The 27,929-nt window shown below is 47.5% G+C and overlaps 1 protein-coding gene and 2 long non-coding RNA genes across 4 annotated transcripts; 1 reads left to right on the top strand and 2 right to left on the bottom strand.

Annotated features, from left to right (window-relative positions):
* Positions 1–50: 50 nt before the first annotated feature.
* ZNF503 (zinc finger protein 503) lies at positions 51–7,031 on the bottom strand. The gene is made up of 3 exons (XM_081913620.1): positions 6,121–7,031; positions 3,907–4,381; positions 51–2,479 (listed from the first exon to the last, which is right to left on the bottom strand). Exons 2-3 carry the CDS (start codon positions 4,291–4,293, stop codon positions 926–928), a joined length of 1,941 nt encoding a protein of 646 aa, XP_081769746.1. The 5' UTR covers positions 4,294–4,381; positions 6,121–7,031; the 3' UTR covers positions 51–925.
* Positions 7,032–13,325: 6,294 nt separating this feature from the next.
* LOC309371200 lies at positions 13,326–25,201 on the bottom strand. Of its 2 annotated transcripts, none has more exons than XR_014168902.1 (4): positions 24,446–25,201; positions 17,371–17,503; positions 14,929–15,088; positions 13,326–14,477 (listed from the first exon to the last, which is right to left on the bottom strand). It is a non-coding gene; the product is annotated as an uncharacterized lncRNA (long non-coding RNA). The 2 variants fall into 2 exon arrangements; XR_014168903.1 differs by having other exon boundaries at positions 14,966–15,088; positions 24,446–25,171.
* Positions 17,404–19,516, top strand: LOC309371266. Its single transcript, XR_014168989.1, has 3 exons — positions 17,404–17,514; positions 17,788–18,051; positions 18,266–19,516. It is a non-coding gene; the product is annotated as an uncharacterized lncRNA (long non-coding RNA).
* Positions 25,202–27,929: the final 2,728 nt, after the last annotated feature.

Raw genomic sequence — 27,929 nt, 5'->3', positions numbered from 1 at the left:
TTCCGTCCACCGCACACTTAGGTGTATTTATAACAGACTCCAGAAGGTAATTGCAAAAGAAAAGTAAAACCTTTTTAATACATCAAATATACGGAATTTTAATCTTTTAAAGCGATACATTGTCTATTATTTTAAATACATGACGTCATCCTTGCTTCTGCCCCTTCTACAGGGTGGACTTAAAAATTAAAAAATAGTCCAGTGTTCCTTTTAAAGAACAAAAATAAGGCAAATGGAGGTTTTTGGAATCGTTGTTGGGTTTCCTTTCTTCCAGAATAAGTACAAAAAAATACCAATTCTCTTTCTGCGATGGCATACATCTTAAAAAATAAATGCAATTTGAAATTCGAGTCGACAAATTGCAAGTTAAGTGGTAAAGGGGTTTTCTGTTTGTTTGATTTTGATTTTTAAAAAGAGACATGCATTTAGGGTTTTTTCCCCCCACCCACCCCCAATGAGACATTAAATAAGAAGATACAATACAATCATAGCAATTTTAAAGTAACATTAAAGAGAAGACCTCTATTTTCGTTTTCGTTTTATTTATTTATATTCTACAACGGGTGTTTCCACTTTAATTTTCTCTCTTTTTTTCTCCTTTAAGCCTATCGAGCTGAAGTTATGTAATGCACTTTTATTGATTCATTGTCCCGCTTGAAGCTAACATAAATAAATACAGTGCCCATGGATCCAGTCCTCAAGATGAACACTATCTTTATATATATATAAAAAAAGTCAAATTTCAATTTTCTGTTCTTTTGTGGGATTTTTTTAAAGAAAGTTTTGAAGGGTTCCTTTGTTTTTCTTCTCCCCGTCTCTCCCCCGCCCAACGAGAACCGTTGCTTGAAATTCCTCGCGCCCCACCCCGCACCCTTTCGACCACCAAAACAAAAACAAAAAAATTCAAAAGAAGCCCCCAAAAAACTCACTGATATCCCAAAGCGGACGCTGTCGTCAGTCTTTGCCCATAGAGTGCGTAAGGGGAGTAATACGGTCCCGTGGCCGCCGGGACAGGCACGGGGGCGCCCGGGGTCGGCAAGGGGCTCTTTGAATAAGGGTGGTAGCGGCTGCTGAGTCCCAAGGCGTGGTGCGGGCTGCGCAAAGCCAGGGTGCCGGGGCTTCCGGGGGCAACGGTGGTGGGGATGTGCATGTGGCAAGCCATGGCCGCTGCCGCCGCGCTGGCTAAGGAGGTGGAGCTCGGGTAGCTGGACAGCAGCTTGTCCGTGCCCGGGAAGGCCGTGTGAGTCCGCAAGTGGCTGAGCAGCTCTTCCGAGGTGGCGAAGCGCTTGTCGCACGGTCCGTTGGCCGACACCCAGTTGCAGATGTGCGGCTGGGGGTCGTTGGGGAGCATGAAGCCGTAAGGGTACAAGGGGTGGCCGGCCAGCGAGGGCGGCGTGGCTCCGCTCAGCGACGAGTGCACCGTGTGCAGCGGGTGCGTCGGGTACATCAGCGGGTAGCCGGACTTGAGCGCCTGGTCGTGCGCGCACGAAGCGCTGGCGGCGCCGGCCAAGTGGCTGGCGCAGTGGTAGCTCAGGCAATAGGGGTCTCGGCACAGGCTGGCCGTCATCACCGACGGCGGGGATGCGCCGGCCAGCGGGCTGGAGCCCGCCGCTTTGCTGCAGCCCAGGCTACCGGCCAGCTGCAGGCTGCCCGACTTGGTGGGGTCGAGCGCCACGCCGTGCGGCAGGAACTGCGGCGGGTAGCCCGCGTACGCGCCAGCGAGGGAGCCCGGGTAGCTCATGCCGGCTGGCGGTAGCGGAAACACCGTCTGGCCGGGCTTGTAGGGAGACACCGGGGCCACCAGGCCCGAACTCAGCACCGCCGCGGCCGACGACGAGGATGTGACCGTGTTGCTGCCGCCGCAGGAGGACGAGTCCGACGACGCGGACGACGACGAGGAGGACGACGACGACGACGCCAGGAGGCCCTTGGCGCTCTCGTGGGCTGCTTGGCTCAGCTCCGCCGTAATCCCGCCACAGCCTGCGCCCAGCCGGCCGTGGCCCCCGGACGGCTCCGAGCCCGCCTTGGCGCCGCAGCCGTCGGAAGAGTCCTTCTTGTCCGCGTCGCCGGCCTTGCCGTCGGCGCCGGACAGCAGGCCGGGCGAGCAGGCCGAGGCGCTGGACGTGGGGCTGCCTGTCCTTGGCGTGAACGGCTGGCAGGTGGCGCTCGGCACACGGAAGCCCGACTTCTCGTTGCCGCCGCCGCCGCCGCCGCCCGAGCCTCCCCCCGAGGCGGCCGCCGAGCCCCCGACGCCCGCCGACGCCTCTTTCTTGTCCGCGCCGGGCTTGGAGTAAGGCTTGAAGCTGGACTTGTCCTCTACGCCGATGTCGCTGAGCTTCAGCGGGCCCGACTTGGAAGAGTCCTTGTCACTGCCGTTCGACGTGACAGACGAAAGCTTGGAGGACGGCGACGGGTCGGGCTTGCCGATCTGCGAGCAAGTCTGAGCCAGGAGAGCCAGCGGGCTCTTCTTCGCGTCTAACTGCAGAAGGCCAGGGGTGGGGGCGAGGGGAGAAAGAGGGAGAAACGCAAACGTTTAGTATGGGGGTCTTGCTGGGAGGTGGGGTGAGGGGAGAGAGATAAAAGGCGGAGTGCCAGTTTAAAGGAAACAAAAAAAAGTTGCAAAAGTATCCGGAAGCCCCTGGCAATTACCGAGAGGCGCAATCACTAGCCCGGACACTTTTTCTGGGCTTACACAAGCATGCTTTCTTTGTTTTATCAAGGCAGATTACTTCATAATTGCATAGTACTTATGGCAATACTTTTGCATTTTTTTTAAATGTAAAAGTCTTCGGCGTCTTTATGAGGAAGCAGACTCACTTTCAGGCTGGTCACCCGGGAGTAACTTTGCCGCCCGCTTCCCCACAGTCCTTCCCCCAACGCTGCAACCCCCTCCCCGCGCCGTTGTTGGTAAGAAGTCAAGCTTTTTGGCTCTCCCCAAGCAACGCTTGTCCAGCTGAGTGGATCCCTCAGTGATACTATTTATAAACAGATCCCAAGTCAAAGAGATTCAAGCCGTTTCGGTGAAATAGCCAAGAAATCCTACTCCTTCCGTACATTCCGCTTTCCACCCGCTTCCCTTTGCCGCCGCCCCACTGCAGTGCTCCTCAGTATCACCCCACAACGTTATCATCCCGAAGATCCGATCTGCTTCCCTTGCAATTCTCCTCCCAACCTACAAGTCACGCCAGCACGTCTTGTTTTTTTCCCCCTTTTTTCACACACACACACACACACACACACACACACACACACACAAAATGATCGGTAAACTGCTTCTTTCAAACTGCAGCGCGTTGGGAACCAGCGAAAAGCTCGCTAGATCTACATTACAGACGCTTTTTGCTCCAATGATAAGGCACAAGAAATGAACCGGGGAGACGAGGGCGATTGAGGTGGGGGGCGATGAGACAGGACCCGAGAGTGGGCGCGACTCTGCATTACATTGCACGTTCCTCTGGAGAAAAGTGGAGCCCAATAATTGCAGCAGAATCACCTTTATGGGGGAGGCCACCAAACCAATGGGCACATAACCATGACGAGGGTTGTTTAAATTTGCAAACCTCTCAGAACTGGGGAGCACTTTTCTAGGAGCATGCAACCTCCATTAAACACGAAGCGGGGCTTACTTCCGAGTAAACGCGCGCAGAATTCCGCTGCCCGGACGTGGGGGAAGCCCCCGGTTGAGGTGGGGGCTGGGCTGGTACGACGGATGGAAATCGAAAAGCGCCTTTTTACAAAGGATTCCCGTCCGGGAAGGTGGTCAGTCTCTCGCGGTGCTCCTCTCTCTCTCTCTCTCTCTCTCTCTCTCTCTCTCTCTCTCTCTCTCTCTCTCTCTCACACACACACACACACACACACACACACTCAACACAGACACCCGTCCGCCCAAGATCGCGGCGCCCTTACCTCGATGGGGCTGACTGGGGTGGAAGGCAAAGGCTGAAGGTATTCGGGGTGCAAAATGTGTCCAGTCCGTGCCGTAAGCATTTTCAGGACTTTGATGGGGAGCCGGTTCGCCTGGCGCAAAGGGTCCGAGGGTGGGACAGAGTGGAAGAAAGGTTTGCTGCTGTTGCTGCTGCTGCTGCAGTTGCCGCCGCTGGTAGAAATCCCAGTGTGTCCGCTTTGCCAGGGAAGATCAGAGCCGGAGCTGCTGCTGCTGTTGCTGTTGCTGCTTCCGAGATCTCTCGCGCCTCCTCCTCCCGCCGCCGCCGCCGCTGCTCCACCACCACCGCCTCCTCCTCCTCCTCCGTGCTGACTACTTCTTACGGCAGAAAGCAAGGGGGATGTAATCATGACCCAAAGCCTCGCATGAAAACTGGCGGGGTGGGGGGGCGCCCGGCGCGCGGATCAGGAGCCCCAGCAGGGCGTCTGCTTCCAATCTCTACGGGAAGGAGGGATCACACGTAGATGCGCGCACTTTATTTAATTTAAAAAAATAATAATGGAAGACTCGTCCAAAATAATAATAATAATATTTTTTTAAAAGAAAGTCCTTTGATGGAGGGGTGCGTGAGAATTCAAAACGGAAGAATGCTACAAAACAGAAATAATCCTCGTGTGTGTTTTTTTGTTGCTGCTGCTGCTGCTGACGACGAGGGTGGAGAGGTATGGGGGGGAAATCTGGAGCTCTGCTTCCCCCTGTCTGTCCCAGTCCCTCTTCTTTCCCTGGGCTGCTTGGCTGGCTGGCTGGCTGCGGGCTCTTCCCCGGCCGGCCGCCTCCTTTTTTTCCTCCGCCTCCCTGTTCAGCTGCGATGCGAGCCGCTGCCCATCCAGCGTCGGATCTGGCAGAGGAACTCACTTCAAAAGCAGCTGAATTAGTCGGAGATTAAAGCCTTTGCCGCCTTCCAATCAAATGGGACCCCGAGGTGATTGGAGGGTCAAGGGGATGTGACGTCACCTTCCCTCTTCAGGGGCTTTTCCACCACTCGCCCCCCCCCCGCGATCGCTTTTCTTTGGCTTTTTTTCTAATGGTCTCTTTCTTCCTTCCTCCCCTTCGCCTTCCCCGCCTCTCTTGTTTTTGCTCCTGAGGACAGGATGGATGGGCATCAATTTTGTGTTTCACGTAAGCCTCTCGCTATTGATTTTCTCACTCGCTCCCCTCCAGTATTTCCTCCGCACCGCGCTAGATCTTTTTTTATTGGGGGGGGGGGGGAGGCTTGTAAATTCCTCTAGGAAAACGACAAGGTGGTCAAGTTCCCCAGGTAGGTTTGCGCAATTGCGCGCTTTGTGCGGTGCCTTAGAAGCCTCCGCAGTGCGCTCGCCTTCCGTAAAAAAAGGCAGGGAAATTATTCTTAGGGTCCCCCCACTACCCCCACCCCACACTGATCCCCTCTTATTAATGACGGCGCACTCTCCTTGGCCCCCTTCTTCCGCACACCGGAAAATTATATCGTGGGTTTCTTTCCCTTTTCTAAATCTTTGCCCATCGCGCAGCATTTTTGTTCTTTTTCTGGAGCGCGAAACTAAAGAACTAATAGGCTTCTTGCCTCCTGAAGTACGAGTCAAAAACCGCCCAATCGGGTCTTCGGTGACTCTTGGAGGCTCTGGACGGAGATTGGGAGAGGCGCGCGTCACATGCTCGCAACACTCCGCCCTTCCTTAAGCCGCTCTCGTCTCCCTTTCTCCCCGCTTTTTTGGGGTGGGGAGCCTCCCTCCCTCCCTCCCTCTCTCTCTCTTCCCCTTCATCAGTTGTCAATGCTCCCCAACCGCAATCAATCAGTTATTTGTCAGCCCCTGTCAATCCTCCCTTGATTTATGTCAGGTTTTGTTGCTGATTACAAGCCTAGTGCGACTTGAAGGAAGGAAGAGAGGGAGAGGGGAGCAAGGAGAGACAGGCAGACAGGCAGACGAGCTCCCTGGAAAAAAGAGCCATTCAATTTAAAGAGTAAATCGCTCTCCGAGTAAATGCAATTTGTATGCCAACAAAACAAGGAGCGACTCTCACTTCTCTTTTGGCGGACGCACCTTGGGGAGAAAGAGCCGAGTGACCGGGCAGATTTTTTTTCCCCCACGGCGATCGCTGCGTCACTATTGTTGTTGTTGGTGTTATTTCATATTTTCACTTGACTAATCAAGATTGCAACCCTGGGACTCAGTCCCCTTGAACTCAGGGGCACTTACCTCCTAGTAAACACGAACAGGATGAGGCCGTCACGTTGCAGAGGCAATCCACTCGCCCTGGCGCGAGTCCCCTTTGAAGTCCCTACTGGACTCCGTGGGGCTTACTTTGGAGTAAGCGCGCTCGCGAAACGACTTCGGCCCCGACCCGACGCGCTCTTACTTGGGTGTAAGCCTTGCGGAACTGTGCAGGGTTTACTTCCGAGTAAACGTACCGAGCTCAGGTTGTTGAGAGGTGACTTTGACTGACCCTGGTGGCGCGGGAGGGAGGGAGATGCGAGTTGGTACCGGATTTGGAGGCGGGAGAGAGAGAGAGAGAGAGAGAGAGAGAGAGAGAGAGAGAGAGAGAGAGAGAGAGAGAGAGAGAGAGAGAGAGAGAGAGAGAGAGAGAGAGAGAGAGAGAGGAGGCAGGCGCATTATTGAAATTTTATCGCCAATCCGTCTCTCAATCGGCTGGCACGGCGGAATGTTTAAAATGAGATTAAGATTGACATCTTGAGCAGCCCGCGGAATGCCAATACTGACAAGAGCTCGCAGGGAGAAGGAGAAGAAGACGAAGGAGCCAGGGGCGGGGGAGAAGAGGCGGAAAGGCCCGGGATCAAAGGCTCGGCGGAGGCGATTCATTGCAGCCTTCGAAGTATTTGTCCACAATTACTGGATTCACCACTCTCTCACACACACACCGCTAACTCACCCCTCGCGTTTTGCCCCCGCGCTGCCCTATTGATCTACCACGTGGTTCCGTGAGCGGTGTGTGTATCTCGACACCTTGCTCGCACCAAGACGATTTCTTAAAAACAGAAATAATAACCGGCGCAGGTCCAGCGGGGAAGTTCTCCTGCGGCAAAAAAACAACAACACCCTAGCGAAACAAATGGCCAAGAGCCGTTCATTTGCAACAGAGTCCAACCAGCGCGATCCCCGCGCGCGCTTACTTCGGAGTAAAACGTTAGTCTGGCTGGGCTGCAAAACCAGACGTTTGGGGAGACGTCAGTTGCGCGCTCGTAGGCAAAGCAAAGGTTCTTTCTTGGCCGTTTTACCCTCGGCTAGCTTTAAGGGTGATGCCCAGGCGACTGAAGATCAAAAGACTCTCCCACTTTCGCTCTGTCTTCAAAGATTCCGGGTCGACCATTTCCTAGTGCTTTTTTCCAGTTTGCAGTAAAATCATAATAACAAAAATAGCTACTCTGATTTTCTTCTCAAACTTCCTCATTTACCTTAAGCTGCCCTTCGAAGGAATAATGTAAATAAGTATGTATCTCCACAGGGCCCAAATAAAAAGATCGAAAGAGAAATGTGTCTCCTTTTGTTTCCGGATCTGCCCGGGTGGCCTTGCGCACATTGCAACGATAGGGAAAAAAAGGTCAGTGGGAGATATAAAACACGTTTGACAAGGGAAGAACAAGGCAGGAGGGCTTTCAGGGGTCGCGGCCAATTTCTGAGCTGGAATCCTCCTTAGATCCAGAGGCCGAGGCCGGAAAGGCGCCCTTCCCTTGGCTCACTTGCCAGGGCGGGCGGGCAGCCAAGAAAGCAAGCTTGGAGTATTTTGGGGGAGGCATCAGGGATCCAGCGCCTTCACCCAGGAATGTTCCCCCTTTCTGATTTCTGTTCAGACTTGCCAGTCTTGTGTGTTTTCCTTTTGAAAATTGAAATAATAATAATAATAACAACAACAATAATAATACAGTGCATATCTTATTGTTGCTCAAGCTCTTCATATGCCTTGTCTCAACTACCGCTACAACAGCACTGACTTACTACTATTCCCAAAATTTCAGATGGGAGTGCGAGTGGCTTACTAAAGACCACCTATAAGATTCTGGGCAAGGACCACTATGGAATCTAGGGCTATCCGCGTATACTTGGAAGTAAGCTGACTTTGTTCAAGTGACTTGACTTCCAAGTAAGTGTTCCTAAGATCTCAGGCTCCTTTGGGGCACAGTGAGTTCCTACTGGGAGCATGCTTTCAATGTGGCTTGCGCAGGAATTCCCAGGGAATTGCGCTCAGGATCCCCGCCTCCCCAGGTTTAAAAAGAAAACAACAATAACAACAACACGAGTATTTCCCCCTCTAGGTGTGTCCGGGAGTAAAATATTCCAGAACGACCTTCTTCGTACTCATTGTCCACTATATAAGGTATTGAAATCAGTAGTCTGATCTCTTGGGAGACGTAAAGTGCTGCAGGGAGGGGGAACTTACGGTAGATGCCTTTGAAAAGGATAGGCAGATATAATACAACATGATCTAGAAAAGCGTAAGGAGTCAGGGCAAGAGTCCATCACTTGCTCCCAAGGACACCCACCCTCCGTGGATATTTCCATTTGTGGATCGCGTGGAAATGCCTTGAAAATGAGTCCTAGGGGGTGCCCCCAGCCCCCACACGCCCTGTCCTTTCTTTTGTTGTCGAGACCAATTGATAAATGGGTGGAGAGCAGTAAAATTGAGAAAGGAAGGGAAGAAAGGGAAGCAGAAAGCCCCGTCCAACCGCTTCTTCATGTGTGTTCATTTGCATTAAAGTGCTTGGAACAGCTGTTTTCCTTACAAAACCGGAGAGACTTCTATCTGTTTTCTCGTTGTTATTTGTCCGGCCTCCCAGGGTGAAAAGACTAAAAGATTAATTGTCTTAAGGTAGAGTTAGATGTGGGAAAGGGGTTTTTTTTCCCCTCCCCTCTCTCCTCCCCCTCGGGAGCTGGGAGTGGAGGTGGGGGTCGGGAAAAGGGGCCTTGTTACAGTTCTAAACCGGGGGAATCAAAGGTGATTCTCCGGACATGTGTAAAACAAGCGGCGTATTGACACGTGTGTGTGTGTGTGTGTGTGTGTGTGTGTGTGTGAGAGAGAGAGAGAGAGAGAGAGAGAGAGAGAGAGAGAGAGAGAATATATCGGTAGGCTGCCTTGGATTTGTAGGGAGGAAGATTCTCAGCTCCACGAGGACAATTAATAACTTCAGAAGGGCAGAGAGCCTTTGATGTGCGATTTCAAACCACACCCCGGTCTGCAAAAGCCAGTTTGTTTTTGTTGTTGCTGCTGCTGTTTTTTTTTTAAAAAAATGCGTAAATAAATAAATAAATAAAATCAAAGAATAAGCTCCAGAAGGGTCAATCTCAGATCCTTAAATTCTTTCCTTAAATTCTGCTCCACCTCACAGGACCGCATCCAAGACGGGCTGCAAGACGGCTTTCAAAATTAATAAAAATAAAAATAAAAAAAAGAATCCTAGAGCGCCAGTTCCCAACACCACCACCGAAACACTGGCAAAAAAACGCTGTCAAAAACTCAGATAGCCCGTTTGGTGTTTGGCAATTATTATTACTTGTACAGTCTTGCTCAAAGTTAATGTTTCTTTCGGTCGCTGTTGGTGTGGGGGCGTTTTGGGGTGGGTTTTTTTTTTCGCGGGATGCTTTTTGTTTTTTGTTCTCTCCCCCCCCCCCAGTTTAAGAGTTGGGGGCAGCAGCTAAACCTTCGACAAAAGGGAAGGGAGGAGCTGCTATTCTTTTGCGGGGGGGGGAGAAGAGTGAAGGGATTAATTAGCAAGTGCCAGTCCACACTTTCGTTTACCTACCAGCTATTGGCAAAGATGTCAAGTCGATTTTATTTGCACACAATGGAAATGATTTATTTTCACTGAAGAAGAGGGGGGGCGGAGGGAGTGGGCTGGCAGATATTTGAGGAGGAGGAGAGAGAGAGAGAGAGTGGGGCGGAGTGGTGGAAAAGTTTGAAAATGCCTTGAACTATTCACTGTCGAGATGGCTAATCAGTATTGAGGCTGGAGGGCAATCGGGCAGCTTTTCAATGCGGTTTTCCTTTCATCTCAAGCTGGATGGAGGCGCTCAATTAAAACCCTATCAGTTTGTAAGTAAATCAACGCCTATCAAAGTTGTCACATCAAACAAAACGATTATTATTGCGGCCCGCCTCCCCTATTAATCTCCTTCTAAAATAATCCGCTTGACAGGTCAGGCTGGTGAGCTGCAAAACCTGGCCAGGATCACCACCACCCAAAAAACAAAATAAGATATGTACCCCAGCCCAACCCGGACTGACTTCTGGTTTTTCCACCCTTCGGGAAAAGACAGTGCAAACCCTTCGATTACAGTGCAAACCCTGCCTCCAATCTTGCTCTCTCCTATCTTGACACTTAAGTGTCAGATTTTGTAGGCAGTCTTTGAGTAAAAGCTCGAATGACTGTAGACCAGCATCAAACCGGGCCTCTGCATCTCTCTTATTTCCTAGACCTTTTTAAACCGAGAGGGAGAGGGGGAAAGGCGGCTGGTCTCACTGGAGTAGCCAGATGTAACAAACATTCCCTACCTGCTTGTGTTTGACGGCGTTTATTACGTTTATGTCTCGCTTCTCCTCTATCGACCATCAAATATGCCCGCGTTGCTGTGACTTTCACAAATGTTCTATACTCAGTACATGTGGAAATGCATAAATATATTGGCATGGTGGCGGGAGTAGGGTGGGGAGAGGGGGGGAATAAAACTTCAGCATATCTGAGATCCGGGAAGAATGCAATACAGTACTACACTAAGAGGAAGAAACTCCCCACCGAACGGGGGCGGGGGCGCGCGGGGGGGGGGGACGCGCAGGCAGACACACACGGAGCCACCGCAGCCTGGCCGTGCGTTCAAAAGAGAGCTGTATCACTCCTGCGCCGCCGCCGCCTCTTTCTTTTGCTTTTCTGGTTTTTAAAGCGGCGCGCGTTGATCGCGAAATCATGTGGACAGCCGTCGTGCTAGATATGCAAACTAGTTTCTCTGAGGGACCAAAAAAAAAAAAAGTGTAAAGGTTTACAGGGGCATTTAAAATGCACGTAGACGCAAAGACCTACAGGATAACATTGCACGACTCCCCCCCCCCCTTTTTTTATTTTTTAGAGACCTATCAGCTAGATAGTAATCAGTGTGCAAAGGGTAAATTGCATCCTCGGCTGTGGTCTTTTGAACCGAGCAACTGAGAACCACGTCTTTGGTTCCCCTCTTTCAAGGGCGCGTTCTTCGTTCCTGTCGAAATCTGTTCCAAGGTGGTTTGCTTAATCTTCTTTCGCTTTGTTTCCCGCGAGGTGGGGGTGGGGTGGAATCCGAAAGCCCCTTAGTAGCGCCGCTTAACAAAATGAAACTTTTCTTTTTAAAACCCTCTCGACGAGCTGCTTATTCAGCTAATATCCGTCCCTTTTCTTTGGTGGCCTGAGCGCGGGATTGATGCGCCAATGTTTTGGAAACCTTTCACTAATCGGACCCGGCTGTGCGTCTCCCAATCCAACAGCACCCTGTTCCTTTAGGCGCAGAACGTCATTTTGGGGAGATCTTGGGTTGCTACCTAAAAAAAAAGTAGGCACCTTATTGGCAGCAGGAGGAAAGTGAGTTCAGAGCTGTATGTGACGCCTCTCAGTTTGCTAACCCAAGTGGCGTTTAACGTTCGCACCAAAAATATTCATCGGGAATGCTGATTTGTAATTAAAGCATGCCCAACGCCTGCTCTCAGCCACACAAATGAATAATTTCTGCCCAGAGAGTTGAAGCCAGGGAAGGCAAGGCAAGACTTATCGGTTTCAGGAAGCGTTTGAGCTAATGGCGCACATCTCTCCAAAGAAGCACTGTGTATTTTCCGCTCCAAGCCTAAGGGCAGAGTGAGGCAAAAGACGGCTAAACGCATATTTGGTTACAGAGAGGGGAGCATGTCCTACGATTATGCCGCACGCAAGGGAGATGATCTTGCAGATCCACATAAGGCGCACAATCTAGCGGGAATCTCTCCGGCGCAAGCCCCGCGGACATGAACGCGGGCTCCGCAGGGTGACGCGCTCCTTGCCCCGTTCCCGGTCAGGACCGCAGGATGGGATCAGAAGAACTGCGCCCTGGGCTGCGTGCCCTGGCCTCATGAGTATGTTTGCTATGGAAACTCCGCAGTTCTCCCCGATGTTTGAAACTCGAGAGCCCGACAAGATACTTCCCCTTGGAGAAAAGTTGTTCTAAGGTTAAAATGCTAAATGAGGCATATTACTCAGGGAGCTGTTACACATATGCATACACATACGCACACATAAAAATTATTGCGCGCGTGTGAGGGTCCAAAACAGCTCCTTGATCTTATCTTGCGAAAATAATTTAGACTGGGGAATTTATCCAGTTTTGCAGTCCTCCTCCAAGATGATACATCTACCTGCTTGTCTCCCTCCTAAAACCCCAGATCCCGTGTGCTTTCATCGTGCACCCTAAAAATTAATTCCACCTAAAGTACATTTGTCACTTGGGACTGTACTTTAGTGACGTGCAGAATAATTTACATCCGCGTTCATCAGGACTGTCCCAGGAATGATGGATCATTTTGTTGAGTTGCAGTAAGGGGGGGTGGAATGGAAGGAGAGTGCGGAATGATCTATAATGATGTAATATATACATTAAAAGGGTGTCTGGATGATCAGAGTTTTGCTAAAAATGTAAAAGGGCTTTTTGATTGATAACAGGGGTTGCTGTTTTTCTGCAAGGGCTGTCACGGGCTGACACAATGCTTGAATTATTAGGGCAGAGAAGGGCAACCATAAATTTCCAGCGTCAGGCAAAAACTCTCTTTATTGTCTGTATGATGGATGGGCCTCCGTACTAGACACCAAATACTTCGTATCACCCTTAAATGGGAACACATTTTTCGCGGCCATAATTCATGTTTTTTAAATAGAAAGTTTGAAATGCTTGCCTATATTTCACGGGCCTGACATATTTATGAATCACTCCCTGCATGCAAATATAATTATTTAAAGCACCGAGGCTGACATATGGGTTAGCAATGGACCAAATGCTGTTAGTGGAGTGACTTTCTTTTAATCCTCTAAATTGAATAGCCTGGCTAGGGGAAGAGAGGTGGGGAGCGGGAAGGGGAGAGGACTGGCTACCTGTCAATAAAGTCAAAGGTAAAGTTTTTGCTAATTTTGTCTCGGAGAGAGAATGAGATTCTGGCTTGATTAGGTAGATCTGACAAAAAGGAGACTTCTGAGCCAAGTTACTATTAGGTTAATGAAAGATACACTAATCTCTGTCCCAGATGCATTGCTTCCCTATATATATATAAAAGGAAACAAAAACCAAGCTAAGCGTTTGTTGCTTACAGGGTACATATGTTGTCCTGCAAAATGTAGGTTCCTAGTTTCGTCTCAACCTCTTGACCTACCAGGTGGGAAATATACAAAGGACTCTCTTATAAATCGTAGTTGAAACACATCCGCTTTATTTATTTAGGTGCTTTATAAAAACGGGGAAGAAAGAAGAGGGTGAAAAAAGGTATATCGTCTGACGTGCAAGGGACAAACATCTCTACTTGCCCACGGTTGCTGCATTATGTGTTTGCAAACCAGTTCAGCGTTTCCCCCTCAATGTTGAGCAGCGTTTCATTTTACGCGCATCTGTTTATTTCCCCTCTGACGCCAGCTTCCCTCATCCCTCCGCTTCAGGCATATCTGCAGAGATCCAAGAGGGAGATCAGTTGGCCAGTCACATTTTAATAACGTAAAATAAAAAAGATCTGAATCTTGCTAAATAGAAGACTTTCCATAAGGAGCTTTTCGGGAGTCTGAAGAGGGCCAGCGACTCCTCTCCCACCCCGCCACCTGGGTTCCCAGCGCAGGCACCCCACCGCAACAAACGGAGCGAACAGCCGGAGCGCCGGAGCCACATCCCTTGCTCTGCAAAACACAGACGACAAGCGAGGCCCCAGCAACAAATCGTCCCCTAAGATCCTGCCGCTGCCGCGCCGTCCGTTGCCCCGCCACCCCCCACTCCTAGGCACCGATCTGACGTTACCTGCACCTTCCTACCGCGCGTCTGTTTCCAAACACTGCTCTCCAAAGTGAACCAGGAGAATGTATATGCTTTCGTGGACATTCAGTTCTGATTTTTTTTTTGGAGATGTTGGTGTTGCATTTAAAAATAAAAATGTGGCTGGGAGGGTTTGCAAACGAATGGGAAGGGATTGAAAAGGCACGGGAGAAGCTTAGGACACCCCCCGCCCCACCCCAACACCGCCCCAGCCTTCTCTCCGCGCGGCGGAAAGGGACAACCGTGAAAGCGAAAGGCAGGCGAAGCTGGTCCGGAGAGGGGAGGGGGAGCCGAGAGGCGCAGCCGCCGCGGCAGTTGGCGACACTTCCGCCAAGGGTGGGGTTTCTTAGGGACGCCTTTCCCAGGTCCTAAATCCCGCCGGGTTACGTTTCTGCCTCCGCCAGAGCAATGGCTTGGAGGCTGCAGCTTCAGGAATGGAAATGGGCAGAATAAGGCGTTGCTAGAATGCACTGTAGCGCTTTAGACGAAAGGCGTAGGGTGTGTTTTGGAATAGCCTCCCGCTTCAGAACCATCTCCGGCAACCCTTCCTGCAAGTAGGAAAGGAGTACTGTGGACACCACGCCAGGCCTTTGTCCCTCACTGGGGTGCCAACTTCAGTAATATTTTTTTTGGGGGGGCGGGGAGGTAAGCCCCATCCTGCATAATCGATCCCAAGATACGGCACATGCACACCATTTCAAAGGCAATGACAAAGGCAATGATTTGAGGCCTCATTTTTTCCGGGGACATTTGGCCAGCTGGACTAAGCCACTTCTGGCAAAACCAGAGCAGTGCACAGAACCACTGTTTACCTTCCCGCCAGAGGGGTACCTATTTATCTACTTGCACTGCATGCTTTCGAACTGCTAAGTTGGCAGGAGCTGGGACCGAACAACAGGAGATTGGCAAGCCCAAGCGGCACAGTGGTTTAACCCACAGCGCCACCCACGTCCCTAAACCGTTCATTACATTGTTGCTTTTGGGGGGGGGGGTTCTTACTCCTGTAACGTTGCTGGATCAGAGCAAAAAAGTCCACCTAGTTCAGCATCCTGTTCACCAGGGGCCCTTTGGGAAGCCCTCAAGCAGAGATGTATTCTGGTTCTGGCATAAATGAGATGTATGGGATTGCACTTTTTTCCTTGTTCACTGCTCTGGGCTCCTATAGAAAGGGCAATATAGAAAAATAAAACCAAGAATGCAATAAGGCTAGCACAAAATAGTTGAGCTGTTAACCTGCAATTCAGATCTTGCCTGTGTGCCGTGCATGGAGTAGACCTCATATGAGAACAATAGGTAAAGGGACCCTTGCCCATTAGGTCCAGTCGTGGCCTACTCTGGGGTTGCGGCGCTCGTCTCGCTTTATTGGCTGAGGGAGCCAGCATATAACTTCCGGGTCATGTAGCCAGCATGACTAAGCCGCTTCTGGTGAACCAGAGCAGCACACGGAAGCACCGTTTACCTTCCCGCCGGAGCGATACCTATTTATCTACTTGCACTTTGACACACATTTGAACTGCTAGGTTGGCAGGAGCTGGGACCGAGCAACGGGAGCTCACCTCGTCATGGGGATTCGAACCACCAACCTTCTGATCAGCAAGCCCTAGGCTCTGTGGTTTAACCCACAGTGCCACCCACATCCCTATGAGAACAATAATATTAACCTATTTTACAAGGTCATCCTGGTTTCATGGCAGAGTTTCCCATTTTCACACCACATGTAACGATGCCTCAAAATGACCTGTATCAGGGGTTGGGAACTTTTTTAGGCTGAGGGGAGCCAGAGGCATTATCAGAACAGGTTTGAACCAGGCAAAAACACTCAAGGATGGTACAAGTCAGAGATGGTGAGGAGCATGTGCTGGGGATGTCCCAAGTGTCAGACAGAGATACATAATCACATTTGAGGCCCAGGCTGAGGTTCTCCACCCCTGAACTCTGGCCAATACAGACACAGGTTCTACACACGACATTGCCATGGACTGGTTTGGCATAGAGGAATGGTGGGAGGAGAGGAACCCACTGGGGAACTACCAAAGGAAGAAGGCTGAGAGCCCAGATAGTAGTGGTGGAACAATGATGAGTGTGAAGAGGGAGAAGACTGGGAAGAGAAGATGTCAGAAGCTGAAGAGTTAACGGGGCTTTGTGATCAGGGAGAGTCTGTGCCAGAGAGAAGTTGAGAAGTTCAGAGGCAGAAGCTGGTGCAGGAGATGAGGGAGGCCAAGACGTAGAGATGAGTCAGCTGGGTGAAGAGTCACAGGTGTCTTCCCTTCCTGCTGTGACAAGCTCTCCTCCCTCCTTGTCTCCCAGAACCAGAAGAGGGGTGAAATGGGCAGAGCAGCAGCAGGCTGCATGCAGGCACAGTCTCTGATTGCTTGGAAAAAGTCCTGGAGAGGAGGGGATTTTCAGTCTCTGCAACTGATTCATGGGGTAAGACCCACCAGAGATGAGCTGCTGTGCTCATTAGGTCTAATACTCAGCCAAGTCTGTGAAGATTGTGTTTTTGCTAATAACTTTGAACAGTGTGATTTACTGCTGGCTCACTCTTTGACACGCATCAAGATTATTATAAATAATTAAAATGAGATTGTGTACTTCCTATGCATGTCAGAGTCACAAACCCTTTTGATTTACACATCTAAACACATTTAATCTTATTGTGTATATTGGTCTTTGAATCTGAATTTTGTTATGCCTACTTCTTTTTAAAATCTGTTGATTTTTTGATTAAGCAGTATATAAATCTTGTTATGTAAAAACAAATAAAAAGGGATCGCTTGCAAAAACTTCCAACTGAAACAGAGTGAATATTGTGAAACAGCTTGTGGGCTGCAGTGAGGTGAGAAGAAGCAACTGAAGCATATAAGCAAGTGAGCCTTTGCAACTCCATTAGTGGGAAATAAGAAAGATAAATCTGTAAATGATGACAAGATGGCAGGGTTGCTTTTAACCTGAGTTGTTGGAAGAATGTCTGAAAGCAATTTTCATTAACATGAAAGATAAGACTATAGCTGATGAGCATGTTGCTTTTATTATTCAGCAGGGATAACCAACTGGCACCGTGTGGTCACTGGAGCAATATTCTCTGGCCCATAATTATACTTTATCTGGCTATAACTATATTTGGATCAAGGTGTGGTAAATAATCTTACTGTAAGGAAAGTGGGGGAGTTTTCAGTGGTAAGAGAGAGATGTCCTACACAAACAATATATTTCTCTTTAAACTGTATGTGCAATGCTGACTTATTGAGGGTGGGGGCTTGGAACACAACTTTAGTTATTCTGTTTTCGAAGGCTCGTTTTGAAGCTTGTCCAGTCCCCTGCCTTGAAATGAGGTTTTGATTCAAAATGGGATAATCTGGTGCTGTTATCTAGGACATCTCTCTCTCTGCTGTTGCCAAAACCATCCCATCCCATTCACTTCCCTTTTCCTTCGAAACTTACCAGACAGCAGCAGAAACAGCTGTGCAGATGTTAGGCTGTGGTCTCCTACCTGGTTCCTGGGATTCTTTCAAGAATGCTAGATGAGATTAATGTTGGTCTGATGCTGGAAGGCACTTCTCATTTTTTGTACATGCTCAAGTACATGTTGTTGTTGTTTAGTCGTGTCCGACTCTTTGTGACCCCATGGACCAGAGCACTCCAGGCACTCCTGTCTTCCACTGCCTCCCGCAGTTTGGTCAAACTCATGCTGGTAGCTTCGAGAACACTGTCCAACCATCTTGTCCTCTGTCATCCCCTTCTCCTTGTGCCCTCCATCTTTCCCAACATCAGGGTCTTTTCCAGGGAGTCTTCTTTTCTCATGAGGTGGCCAAAGTACTGGAGCCTCAGCTTCAGGATCTGCTCAAGTACACACTGGAGTACATAACACAGATAAGATATAGATGAGATCCTGAGTATACATGCATGTTTTGTAACTTTAAAGCATGTGGAGAGAGAAGGGCGGTTAAGCCTTCAAAGCAGCTTTCAATGACATCAGATGCACAGTGTAAATGTTCTCATGGATGCAGCTGCCCACTAGGCAATGGATTAACTCTGCCCATTGTATTTCATACAGGTGGCTGTCTGCAGTGCCAGGTTCCAGTCATTCCTCACCCAATGCCAAATAGATTAAGGCAGCCAAAGGCTAAAATCTCTTTTTCCCCCCAAATTTTTTTTATTGGTTTTCACAACATTATAAACAAACAAACAAACAAACAAACAAACAAACACATAAGACAAACAAACATAAATCATAGCCTTATTGAAAATTACACTTATTAACATTGTTAAGTGACTTCCTCGCTTCCCCTTGGTTGAATTTCATTGCATATCCTTTTAATGGTTTTCCAAATCAAAGGCTAAAATCTCAGTGTTTTGCTCTGAGGGGGGCAATGCATGTTGTTTATTAACTCCCCCCCACCTTCTTTAGGTGTGCTGTGCAGTTGTTGGGGCCATTTTTACAGCCAACGTTTCTCAGTTCACCTACGATGAGCAATTAACATGGGAAGCAGCTTTCAGAGCATTGCTTCCCAAACATCTGATAGCTGAGACATCTTTTTTTCTGAATTAAAACCGAAGGCAGCTTTACTTGCCTGCAACACTATTAATTTATCTACCCTAAATGGAACGCCACCCCTTCTAAGTTTCTGCATGAGTCAACATTCTGGCTCATACAGAGATACAATGGTGAGGCTCCTCAGTGGGCACTTTGCATTGTCTCTCTGTGAGGAATTACTTAATTATCAAATTACATGTGGCATAGAGACCACTCTGCTACTTGCAGTGTCTGAATGGAACAAGCTACGTCAGAGATGTAACTTAATGCAGAGATATCTACCTCCAGAGAAGGCTGCTGTTGTATCTTGGCCATTCAAGAGCTTTAATTCATGTACAGTATTACCTTTAATTTTCTAGTTCCTTCGGGGACTTAAAATGATAAAACCTCCTCCTCTCTCATTTTTTAAAGGAAAAATTTCAGGAGATCTGATGTACTATCTTGAGATAGCTATTCTCCTTACATGACAGATGACTAAAGATTTGTAAATGTAAACTTAAGGTTGGCTGCCATTGCTATTTCGTGTAAATGGATTTGAATAAGTAGAAAAATGTATAAATACTCAATGCATTGAACAAGTCCTTTCTTAGAATGAGAAATAGCTTTATGTAGTTTTTGCAAGCAACTAGGGTTGCTCTCTCTGATTAATATTTCTTCTAGGAAAAGGGTGGTAGTTTGAAACACTGACAAATACATTTACAAATGATTTTCATCTTAATCTATACCACTTTACATAAGCTGATTGAGTGTCTAAATTAAAAGCTTTTATTCATCATGTGAAAATGTAAAGCCTCTTTTAGAGACGTAATAAAGCATCAGGTTTTTAAACCAAACGTTTATTCACTTCTTTTTTTCTTCTTTTTTTGGAATGTTAACTCAACTTGTGCTCTTGCTATCAAGCTCCTGCTCAGGTTTTTAAAATGGAGTCTGCATCATGTATTGAATCTGTCAGGAAACTGTCAAGTTTTATCCTTTATGCTGCATTTAGTATGAATTTATTATTGTGATTGTGATTAAAAACCATAGTGGGACAGCTATCTGGCCATATGCCCATTACCTACTCCTTATTAATTTCAAGCTAGGAAACAGACACGACAGCCAGCCAGATTCCTTCTTTGCTTGGGAGTCAGGTGATCCAGGAGCGCCAATCGCACACCACTTCCTGCTTCAAGGCCAGCTGTGCTCTCTCAGGCTGCCCATCTATACAGTACTAGCAATAACACAACACAACAAGTCACACACTGTTGACGTCTTAGTATTGGCACATCTGGTCTAAACTTGAAGTGGTTTTCCACTCCAGCTTCCAATGGAATCTGAAAGAACAGGGATGCCCAGGGATCGTTTGTGACTTGATTTTTACTACAAGTTCTGTGTTGCTCTAACCCAGAGGTCGGCAAGGTTTACCTCGTTTGGGCTGGTTCACTCCAGCAGAGATCCCTCTGTGGGCCGGATCATGTTCTCGTATGATCATGCACGGCTGCTGTCCCCTTCTCCTTGTGCCCTCCATCTTTCCCAACATCAGGGTCTTTTCCAGGGAGTCTTCTCTTCTCATGAGGTGGCCGAAGTACTGGAGCCTCAGCTTCAGGATCTGTCCTTCCAGTGAGACTCAGGGCTGATTTCCTTAAGAATGGAAAGGTTTGATCTTCTTGCAGTCCATGGGACTCTCAAGAGTTTCCTCCAGCACCATAATTCAAAAGCATCAATTCTTTGGCGATCAGCCTTCTTGATGGTCCAGCTCTCACTTCCATACATCACCACTGGGAAATCCATGGCTTTAACTATACGGACCTTCGTTGGCAAGATGATGTCTTTGCTTTTTAAGATGCTGTCTAGGTTTTCCATCACTTTTCTCCCAAGAAGCAGGCGTCTTTTAATTCCGTGACTGCTGTCACCATCTGCAGTGATCATGGAGCCCAAGAAGGTAAAATCTCTCACTCCCTCCATTTCTTCCCCTTCTATTTGCCAGGAGGTGATGGGCCCAGTGGCCATGATCTTCGTTTTTTTGATGTTGAGCTTCAGACCATATTTTGTGCTCTCCTCTTTCACCCTCATTAAAAGGTTCTTTAATTCCTCCTCACTTTCTGCCATCAAGGTTGCGTCATCTGTATATCTGAGGTTGTTGATATTTCTTCCGGCTATCTTAATTCTGGTTTGGGATTCATCCAGCCCAGCCTTTCACATGATGAATTCTGCATATAAGTTAAATAAGCAGGGAGACAATATACAGCCTTGGCGTACTCCTTTCCCAATTTTGAACCAATCAGTTGTTCCATATCCATTCCTAAGGTATCAAGCCTTTAACCTGTTTGTTGGTGTTTGCACCCTGCTAGCTCCTCCTGGTGATCACCCCATTTGGATTGGTTCCTTTGACCAGCATAACATGGGCTCTGAGCCTGGCTTTGACCAAGAGTCGAAGGAGAATTCGGAGCCAATCTAGTGGGCTAAGTCTTTGTGTGGCCCAAGTAATACCTGCAGCCTCATTTTGTGCCGCTGCAGATAAAGCCAATGACAGAATGGTCTGGAAGCAAAGAATATGTTGAAAATTCCCAGGGAAGGTCCTTTAGAAGCAGTATAATTTTAAAAACTCCTTTGTGTATTTTAAACGAAGCAGTATTGCAATAATAAACCAATCATTAAGTGGGGGAAGTACCACTTTAATATGTAGGGACCCATTTGTTTGTGATCTCTCATTTGTAGATAATTTTTTTTAGCAAAACCACAGGGGATAAAGTTTGGGAAGAAGTGAAGCAGAAGACATTAAGGGGGAAAAAAGGGAATATTTTCTGCACTAAGGCAGAAAAAAGAGAAACACTAATAACCATTTCCCTGCAGATACAGCTTTTTCCTTTCTTTGCTTTTTTTTTTTTTACAAATTCAGGATAAGGGTTCATAAGGTGCCAATGTTGACTTGTAATATTGAACACAAAATCGAATTTCTAAAATCTAAGAGTTTTCTGAGTTTCCTTTTTTATTTTTGACCTTTTTTCTGCATGGTATGCCCCCAATTCAGCTTTCTATGTGCAGCTCCCTTGCACTACAGCAGGTGTGAGGAACCTTTGCGCTGAACTATAAGTCCCATAATCCCTGGCCGTTGGCCATGCTTGCTGGGACTAATTGGAGTTGTAGTTCAACAACATTTGGAGAGCCAAAGGATTCCCACCTTGGTGTGACAGGGACCAAGGAAAGGATGCACTCTGTGTTGAACTGGCTTTCTCCTCCAGACAGTCATCTCTTTGGTGTGGGGCAGGGGATATGTAAAGAGACCACTTGCTCTGCTGGATTCCAAACCAATTCAAATATTGTGCAACTATGATTGTTTTATTTTGAGTACATCTACAGCAGGGATTAGGACGCGGGTGGCGCTGTGGGTTAAACCACAGAGCCTAGGACTTGCCGATCAGAAGGTCGGTGGTTCGAATCCCCGTGACGGGGTGAGCTCCCATTGCTTGGTCCCTGCTCCTGCCAACCTAGCAGTTTGAAAGCACGTCAAAGTGCAAGTAGATAAAAAGGTACTGCTCCGACGGGAAGATAAACGGCGTTTCCGTGCGCTGCTCTGGTTCGCCAGAAGCGGCTTAGTCATGCTGGCCAATGGCCTGGAAGCTGTACGCTGGCTCCCTCGGCCAATAAAGCAAGATGAGCGCCGCAACCCCAGAGTCAGCTACGACTGGACCTAATGGTCAGGGGTCCCTTTACCTTTACAGCAGGGATTGGGAACTTCTGGTCTTCCATATTGATGGACTCCAGCTCCCATCATCCACCATGCTGGCTTAGGCTGATGGGAGTTGGAGTCCAACAACTTTTGGAGGGTCACTGGTCTTGATCCCTGATCAACACTATAATTTTTAATGGGTTTTATGCTGGTTTAACTGTAACATAAAGACATTTGGGGGAAAATGCAGTCTTGTAAGTGGATTAGGGATTTCTTGTTAAAAATCCTTAGCTCTCACATAGTGCTACAATTCTGTAAGGCCCTGGGGACTCTCTCACAGTAGGACCCTTGTATGTTTTACACCATCATGGTAGCTTGGCGGAGAAGGGAGGGCCTACTTTCTACTACACTATTGCTGCTGATGGGTGGTATTGCAGCTACCAGCAGAGATCATATGCTAAAAAGGGGCCAAAAGGATGTCACCTTGTCCTATAAAACTGCTTCTAGCCTGGCTCATTAGTCTGAGCTGAAGACTGAGTTCTCTGCCTGCTTGCTTCTCAGCATGCCTCCAGACTTCTACCTTTGACAAGTTCCTAGGAATCCACGGCAGCCATGGCACTGAAAGCTGCTTCTTCTCATTAGGCATTGCATATTTGAAGACCAAAGTACAAAATACCCATCAATTGTGAAGGGTGAATGAACCCCCCCCCCCGAAACACTCACAGTAGCGTCAGTGACTTTGCTTATTATAAGACATTGTATAGCAACAACATAGGGTTAAAATACATGGCTGGTGTTGTAAATTAGGCTTTAATACATTCAAGAGTAAGCTTTTGAGCCTTGTCGATAGTCTCTTCCTCAATGAAACATGAAATAGTGCCCCTGGCACTCACTTAATGAGGCAGCAGGATGATCAAGCTAGCACAAGCAACAGAAGTATAAAACAGGGAGAGGAAACTTGTGGCCCTCAGTTGTTGTTGGACTACAATTCCCATCAACTGTGCCTGACCATTGGCCATCTGGCTGGGGCTGCTGAGAGTTACAGTTCAGCATCTGGAGGACCAGATGCTCTCCATCCTTTCTTTTATATTGTAAAAGGAACCACCAAGCCTACAATCCTAACCCCACTTACCTAGAACTAAGCCCCCTTGAATTCAATAAGATTTTCTTCTGAGTTAGACATGGTTTAGGATGTGCTGTAAAGGTGTGTTTGCTTTTTAACCTTACTCTTTGTTTCTTACCCATTCCATTTTTTTTTTTACAGTTTCATTTTTATATGTATCTACAGTGGTGAAGTTAGATATGAAAAGAAAAGAGAAGTTCTTTGGATTTCGAAGGTGAGAAAAAAAATCACTAGCTACCTAATGGTAATCTGTCATGATTGCCAGTATAGTTTTGAAATTTGATAGCACTGTCAGGAAGCAGTTTTGACGAGAGAAGTAGTGGGTGTTGTTAACTGATTATCTGCTGGCAAGAACCTCAGGCACTTCCATGGTAGAACCCTCTCCAAGTCCGGGTTTCTCTCAGAGGTGTGCCCTGATGTTACACAGGAAAGATGTTGACCACACTTTCATGGTGACTGCAAATGAATCAGCTTTCCTCCACCACACTTCACTATTCGCCAGCTGTAATTGGTTAGCTATTTCAGATACATAAGTTAACCAACACTAGAGGGATTGTAACAAGCGATAACAGCTTCCTGGTCTAACAAAAAATGCTCCCTTGGCCCCCAGAGTCACTTCCTCAGTTACTTGATCTTTGCCTGTTACGCAGAAACCGTTTCATTACCAGAAACCATTTAATTTCGCCGTCTGAGAGTGTGGCAGAAAGCACCAGTTGCAAAGGGCAGGAGAAGACAAATGAGATATATCTCCATGACAGCAATGAGTGAAGCATTATTAAGAACAGGGATTCAGTCCCAGAATAAACACAGGTGAAGTGAGACATGTGTAGTGAGAGGTTTGCAAAATTATGCATACCTGGAGAACGTGGATAGAAGTATGTAAAAGATAACTACAATGTGGCGTCCATCTCCTTTGAACACTGAGACAACACATTTTCAAAACTGGTCTTCAAAAAAGCCAAGCAATTAGCCAGGCCTGTTAAACACTGATATTTACTTGTATTACATTTCTTATAAATTAGAACACTTTACCCATAGAATATTTCAATAAAAACTAACAGAATCAGGAAAACGTTAAAGTTGTTGCAAAGTGAAATGCAATAGGGAACAGGGTTCAGAATTAACCGGGGTCATCATGATGGTGATCTAACAGTCTAACAGTTCAACTTCTTGGTTACAAAAAAAGTCTTAGAATGGCAACATCACATACCGTATTCTTGCTGTCTAAGCCCATACTATGACAGCAGATGGAAAAGTGCTGTGCTCAGTGGTAAAACACATGCTGCACATTCAGAAAACCCCGGGTTCAAGGCCTGATATTTCCAGTCAGAGGATCTTGGGTAATAGCATTGTCTGGGACTTTATTGGGGTAGGCAGTGGGTCTGACCTTAGTATAAGAGTAGGCTCCTTATGAAGTCATCAGTGATGTCACCATTGTTTCTAGGGAGGGGGCTAGAAACATTCACCTATGTGGGGTGAATGTTCTTCAGTGTCAGGGACTGGGCAGAAGAGGAATGGTGAAGACTGCCTCCCCAGCCTGACCCTTCCAGAGAAGAACGAGACAGTTCAGAATTACAACAGGGGTTTGAAGAAGGTCACAGCTCAGAGGCAGATGAGGGGACAAACTGGGAAATAATGGGAAAGGAGGAGGAAGAGGAAGAAGCACCACCAGGAGAGACACAGCTGAGAGACTAAGTGTCTTTAGAAAGCATTCCAGACCACCCCTCTCCCAAACCCGGTGAGCATTGAAACTAGGAGAGCAAAGAGCTCAAAGGCAAAAGGCCCTTTCAAGCACCCGTAGCAATGACTCATGAGGAAGTGGGAGAGACGGAGGGGGTGGGGTTTCACTTGAAGCAACACCATTACTCCAAGAGGCTGGATTTCTAAGCCTCTCTCTGTGAATATTGAATAAAAAACATTGGTAAGAACTTTCCTTGTTTTATCCATTCCTGGCAACCTACTGTGGGGGGTTGGATCATCTGATGTCCAGTGTCTCAAACCCTTAAGTGAAAAGCAATAAATTCCTGTTTTCTGGGATGGTTTCCTTCTTCCACAGAGCATGAGGGAGGAAGGTAACACTTGCCTAGCTAACCAAGTCAATCAAATCAACCCTGGTGACCAATGAGGTGATGGATGTTGCAGACAGAATGACCTCAGTCAAATGCACTACCTCATAGGCATATAGATATATAGACAAAGACGAAACAATAAAAGAAAGCTAATATAAATAGAGAAGAGGTTAATGCACCATAGGGGGGCAGGAAAAGACAAATGCATTTGAAGAAGTGAGTATCTCTATGTGTGCCATCTGTGATAGGGTAACAAGAAGGGAAGAAACTAGGGTAAAGGTAAAGGTAAAGGTAAAGGGACCCCTGCCCATTAGGTCTAGTCATGACCGACTCTGGGGTTGCGGCACTCATCTCGCTTTATTGGCCGAGGGAGCCGGCGTACAGCTTCCGGGTCATGTGGCCAGCATGACTAAGCCACTTCTGGTGAACCAGAGTAGCGCATGGAAATGCCGTTTACCTTCCTGCCAGAGCGGTACCTATATATCTACTTGCACTTTGACGGGCTTTCGAACTGCTAGGTTGGCAGGAGCAGGGACCAAGCAACGGGAGCTCACCCCGTTGCAGGGATTCAAACCGCCAACCTTCTGATTGGCAAGCCCTAGGATCTGTGGTTTAACCCACAGCACCACCCGCGTCCCTCTGGGAAGAAACTAACCGCCCCAAAACCCTCTAGTACTGCAATCATAACATATGGAAGTCACACTGTGTTCAAGAGGGCTTCCTCTCATGTAAGTGTGAATATGATAGAAGATTAGAAAATACCTTCTGTTACTATTGGGCAGGAATTTGTTTAAAGGAGCTCACAGAAAGCCTACACTGTTTTGTTTGAGGACCATGAAGACCATCGTAGTCTTGCCTGGCTTCAGTGGTTCTGGATTTTGCTCTTTTTGCCTTTCTGCCATTTCATATACATCACTCAGTAAGGTATCTTCATATGTTGCTTCATACCTTTCTGTCTAGAAGGGCAAGATATTTTTTTAAAAATGAAAGACCAGAGTCTGAGCTCTTTCCATACGCTGTATTGTCAAGTCGTTTTCAGGTAACCTGCTCAATTTTACAGGTATATATTCTTTCTATATTTCAGTGAGTGAGTGAAAACCCATCATGCCTTTAAAAAACAACCTGCAAATTTCCATTTGTTTGTTTAAGCAACATACTTGGTTTATTAAGAGCACCAAAGCCATCAATAGTTGTAACTATAGCCATTCTGTATGTACAGTGGTACCTCGGGTTACAGACGCTTCAGGTTATGCTTTCTTGGGTTGCACACTGCGCCGAACCTGGAAGTACCGGAACGGGTTACTTCCAGGTTTCAGCACTCACGCATGTGCAGAAGTGCTAAATCGCCTCCCGCATGGATCACGTTCGCAACCCGAGGTTCCACTGTATATGGGGAATTTGAATGGGCTGGTTGACTTACTGAAGATGGTATCAAATATAAGGATATTTCTTCATGAGCTAGAAACCTGACATTTGGTACACATATATAGTCCAAAATGTACTGTTTTGAGGTGGGAGGGGGTGAGGGAATCTAAAATTGTTTGTAAGTCACGCCTTCAAAATGGAGGACATGACTGTAAAATGGTACAATACAGTCATACCTTGGGTTCAATGTGCTTCAGGTTGAGCGCTTCTGGGTTGCATTCTGCGGCAACCTGGAAGTAACGGAGCGCATTACTTCTGGGTTTCACCACTCACGCATGCGCACTCAAAATGAGGCCATGCGCATGCGCGGAAATGGCAAAATATGACCCACGCACGTACAGACGTGCCGTCCATCTTACGTTCCATTGAGGATGCGAACGGGGCTCCAGAACGGATCCCGTTCACATCCCGAGGTACCACTATATTGTTTACCCAGAGTGGTCTGCCTGGTACCTAACTGGATGTATTTCCAACATTTTTTGTTGTTGTTAAGAATATAAGATGGGCCCCACTGGATCTGACTAAAGGCCAATGAGATGGGAAGCTTGAGAGCAAGGCCTGAACCCAACAACACACTTCCCACTTGTGCTCCCCAGCAACCATTTTTGGGTGGGTTGGTTTTTTTTTTTTTTTGGTAAACTGGTGTCTTGAATCTTCTGGTATTCAGCTTCCCTGGATCCTCCCAAGTTCAAATCCAATGTTTTTAATTTTTAAATTCTCTGTTTTAAATTATCTGCTCCTGCTTTTTGTTGTTTTTATTAAGTGCTTTTACTCACTGGTATTTTAAAAATGCATTTTGCTGCTTGTTATGTTTTTAGCTCCTATTTATAATTGTGTAAAGCTGCTTTTTATTGTATCTTGTTGGGATTTTATGTTGTTTTGCTGTTTTCTTGTATGATGCTCAAAGAGCTATTGGGCATCTGAAAAATGTAGAAAATGAATAAATATTGGACAACTAGATTGCTTTACCCCCTGGCAGAATGCAAAAGCACTCAAGCACAGTGCAAGCCAAATTGAAGATAGATGGTGGTTGGCCTTTGGGAGCAGTCCTTCAAGGTTCAAGCCTACTCAGACCTTGGAGGAGGAGGAGGAGGAGCCACCTCCAGCAGATCTCCACAATGCCAATGATTCTGAAGCGCTGTTGACTCTGGATATACCTGCCAAGGACTAGAGGTCACCACACCTGCTGCATGGCTTCCC

Source organism: Podarcis melisellensis (assembly GCF_964234715.1).
Source record: "Podarcis melisellensis genome assembly, chromosome: 5".
NCBI classification, from domain to species: domain Eukaryota; kingdom Metazoa; phylum Chordata; class Lepidosauria; order Squamata; family Lacertidae; genus Podarcis; species Podarcis melisellensis.
Note: the sequence above shows the minus strand (reverse complement) of the source record. Positions and strands in the feature narration are given on the sequence as shown.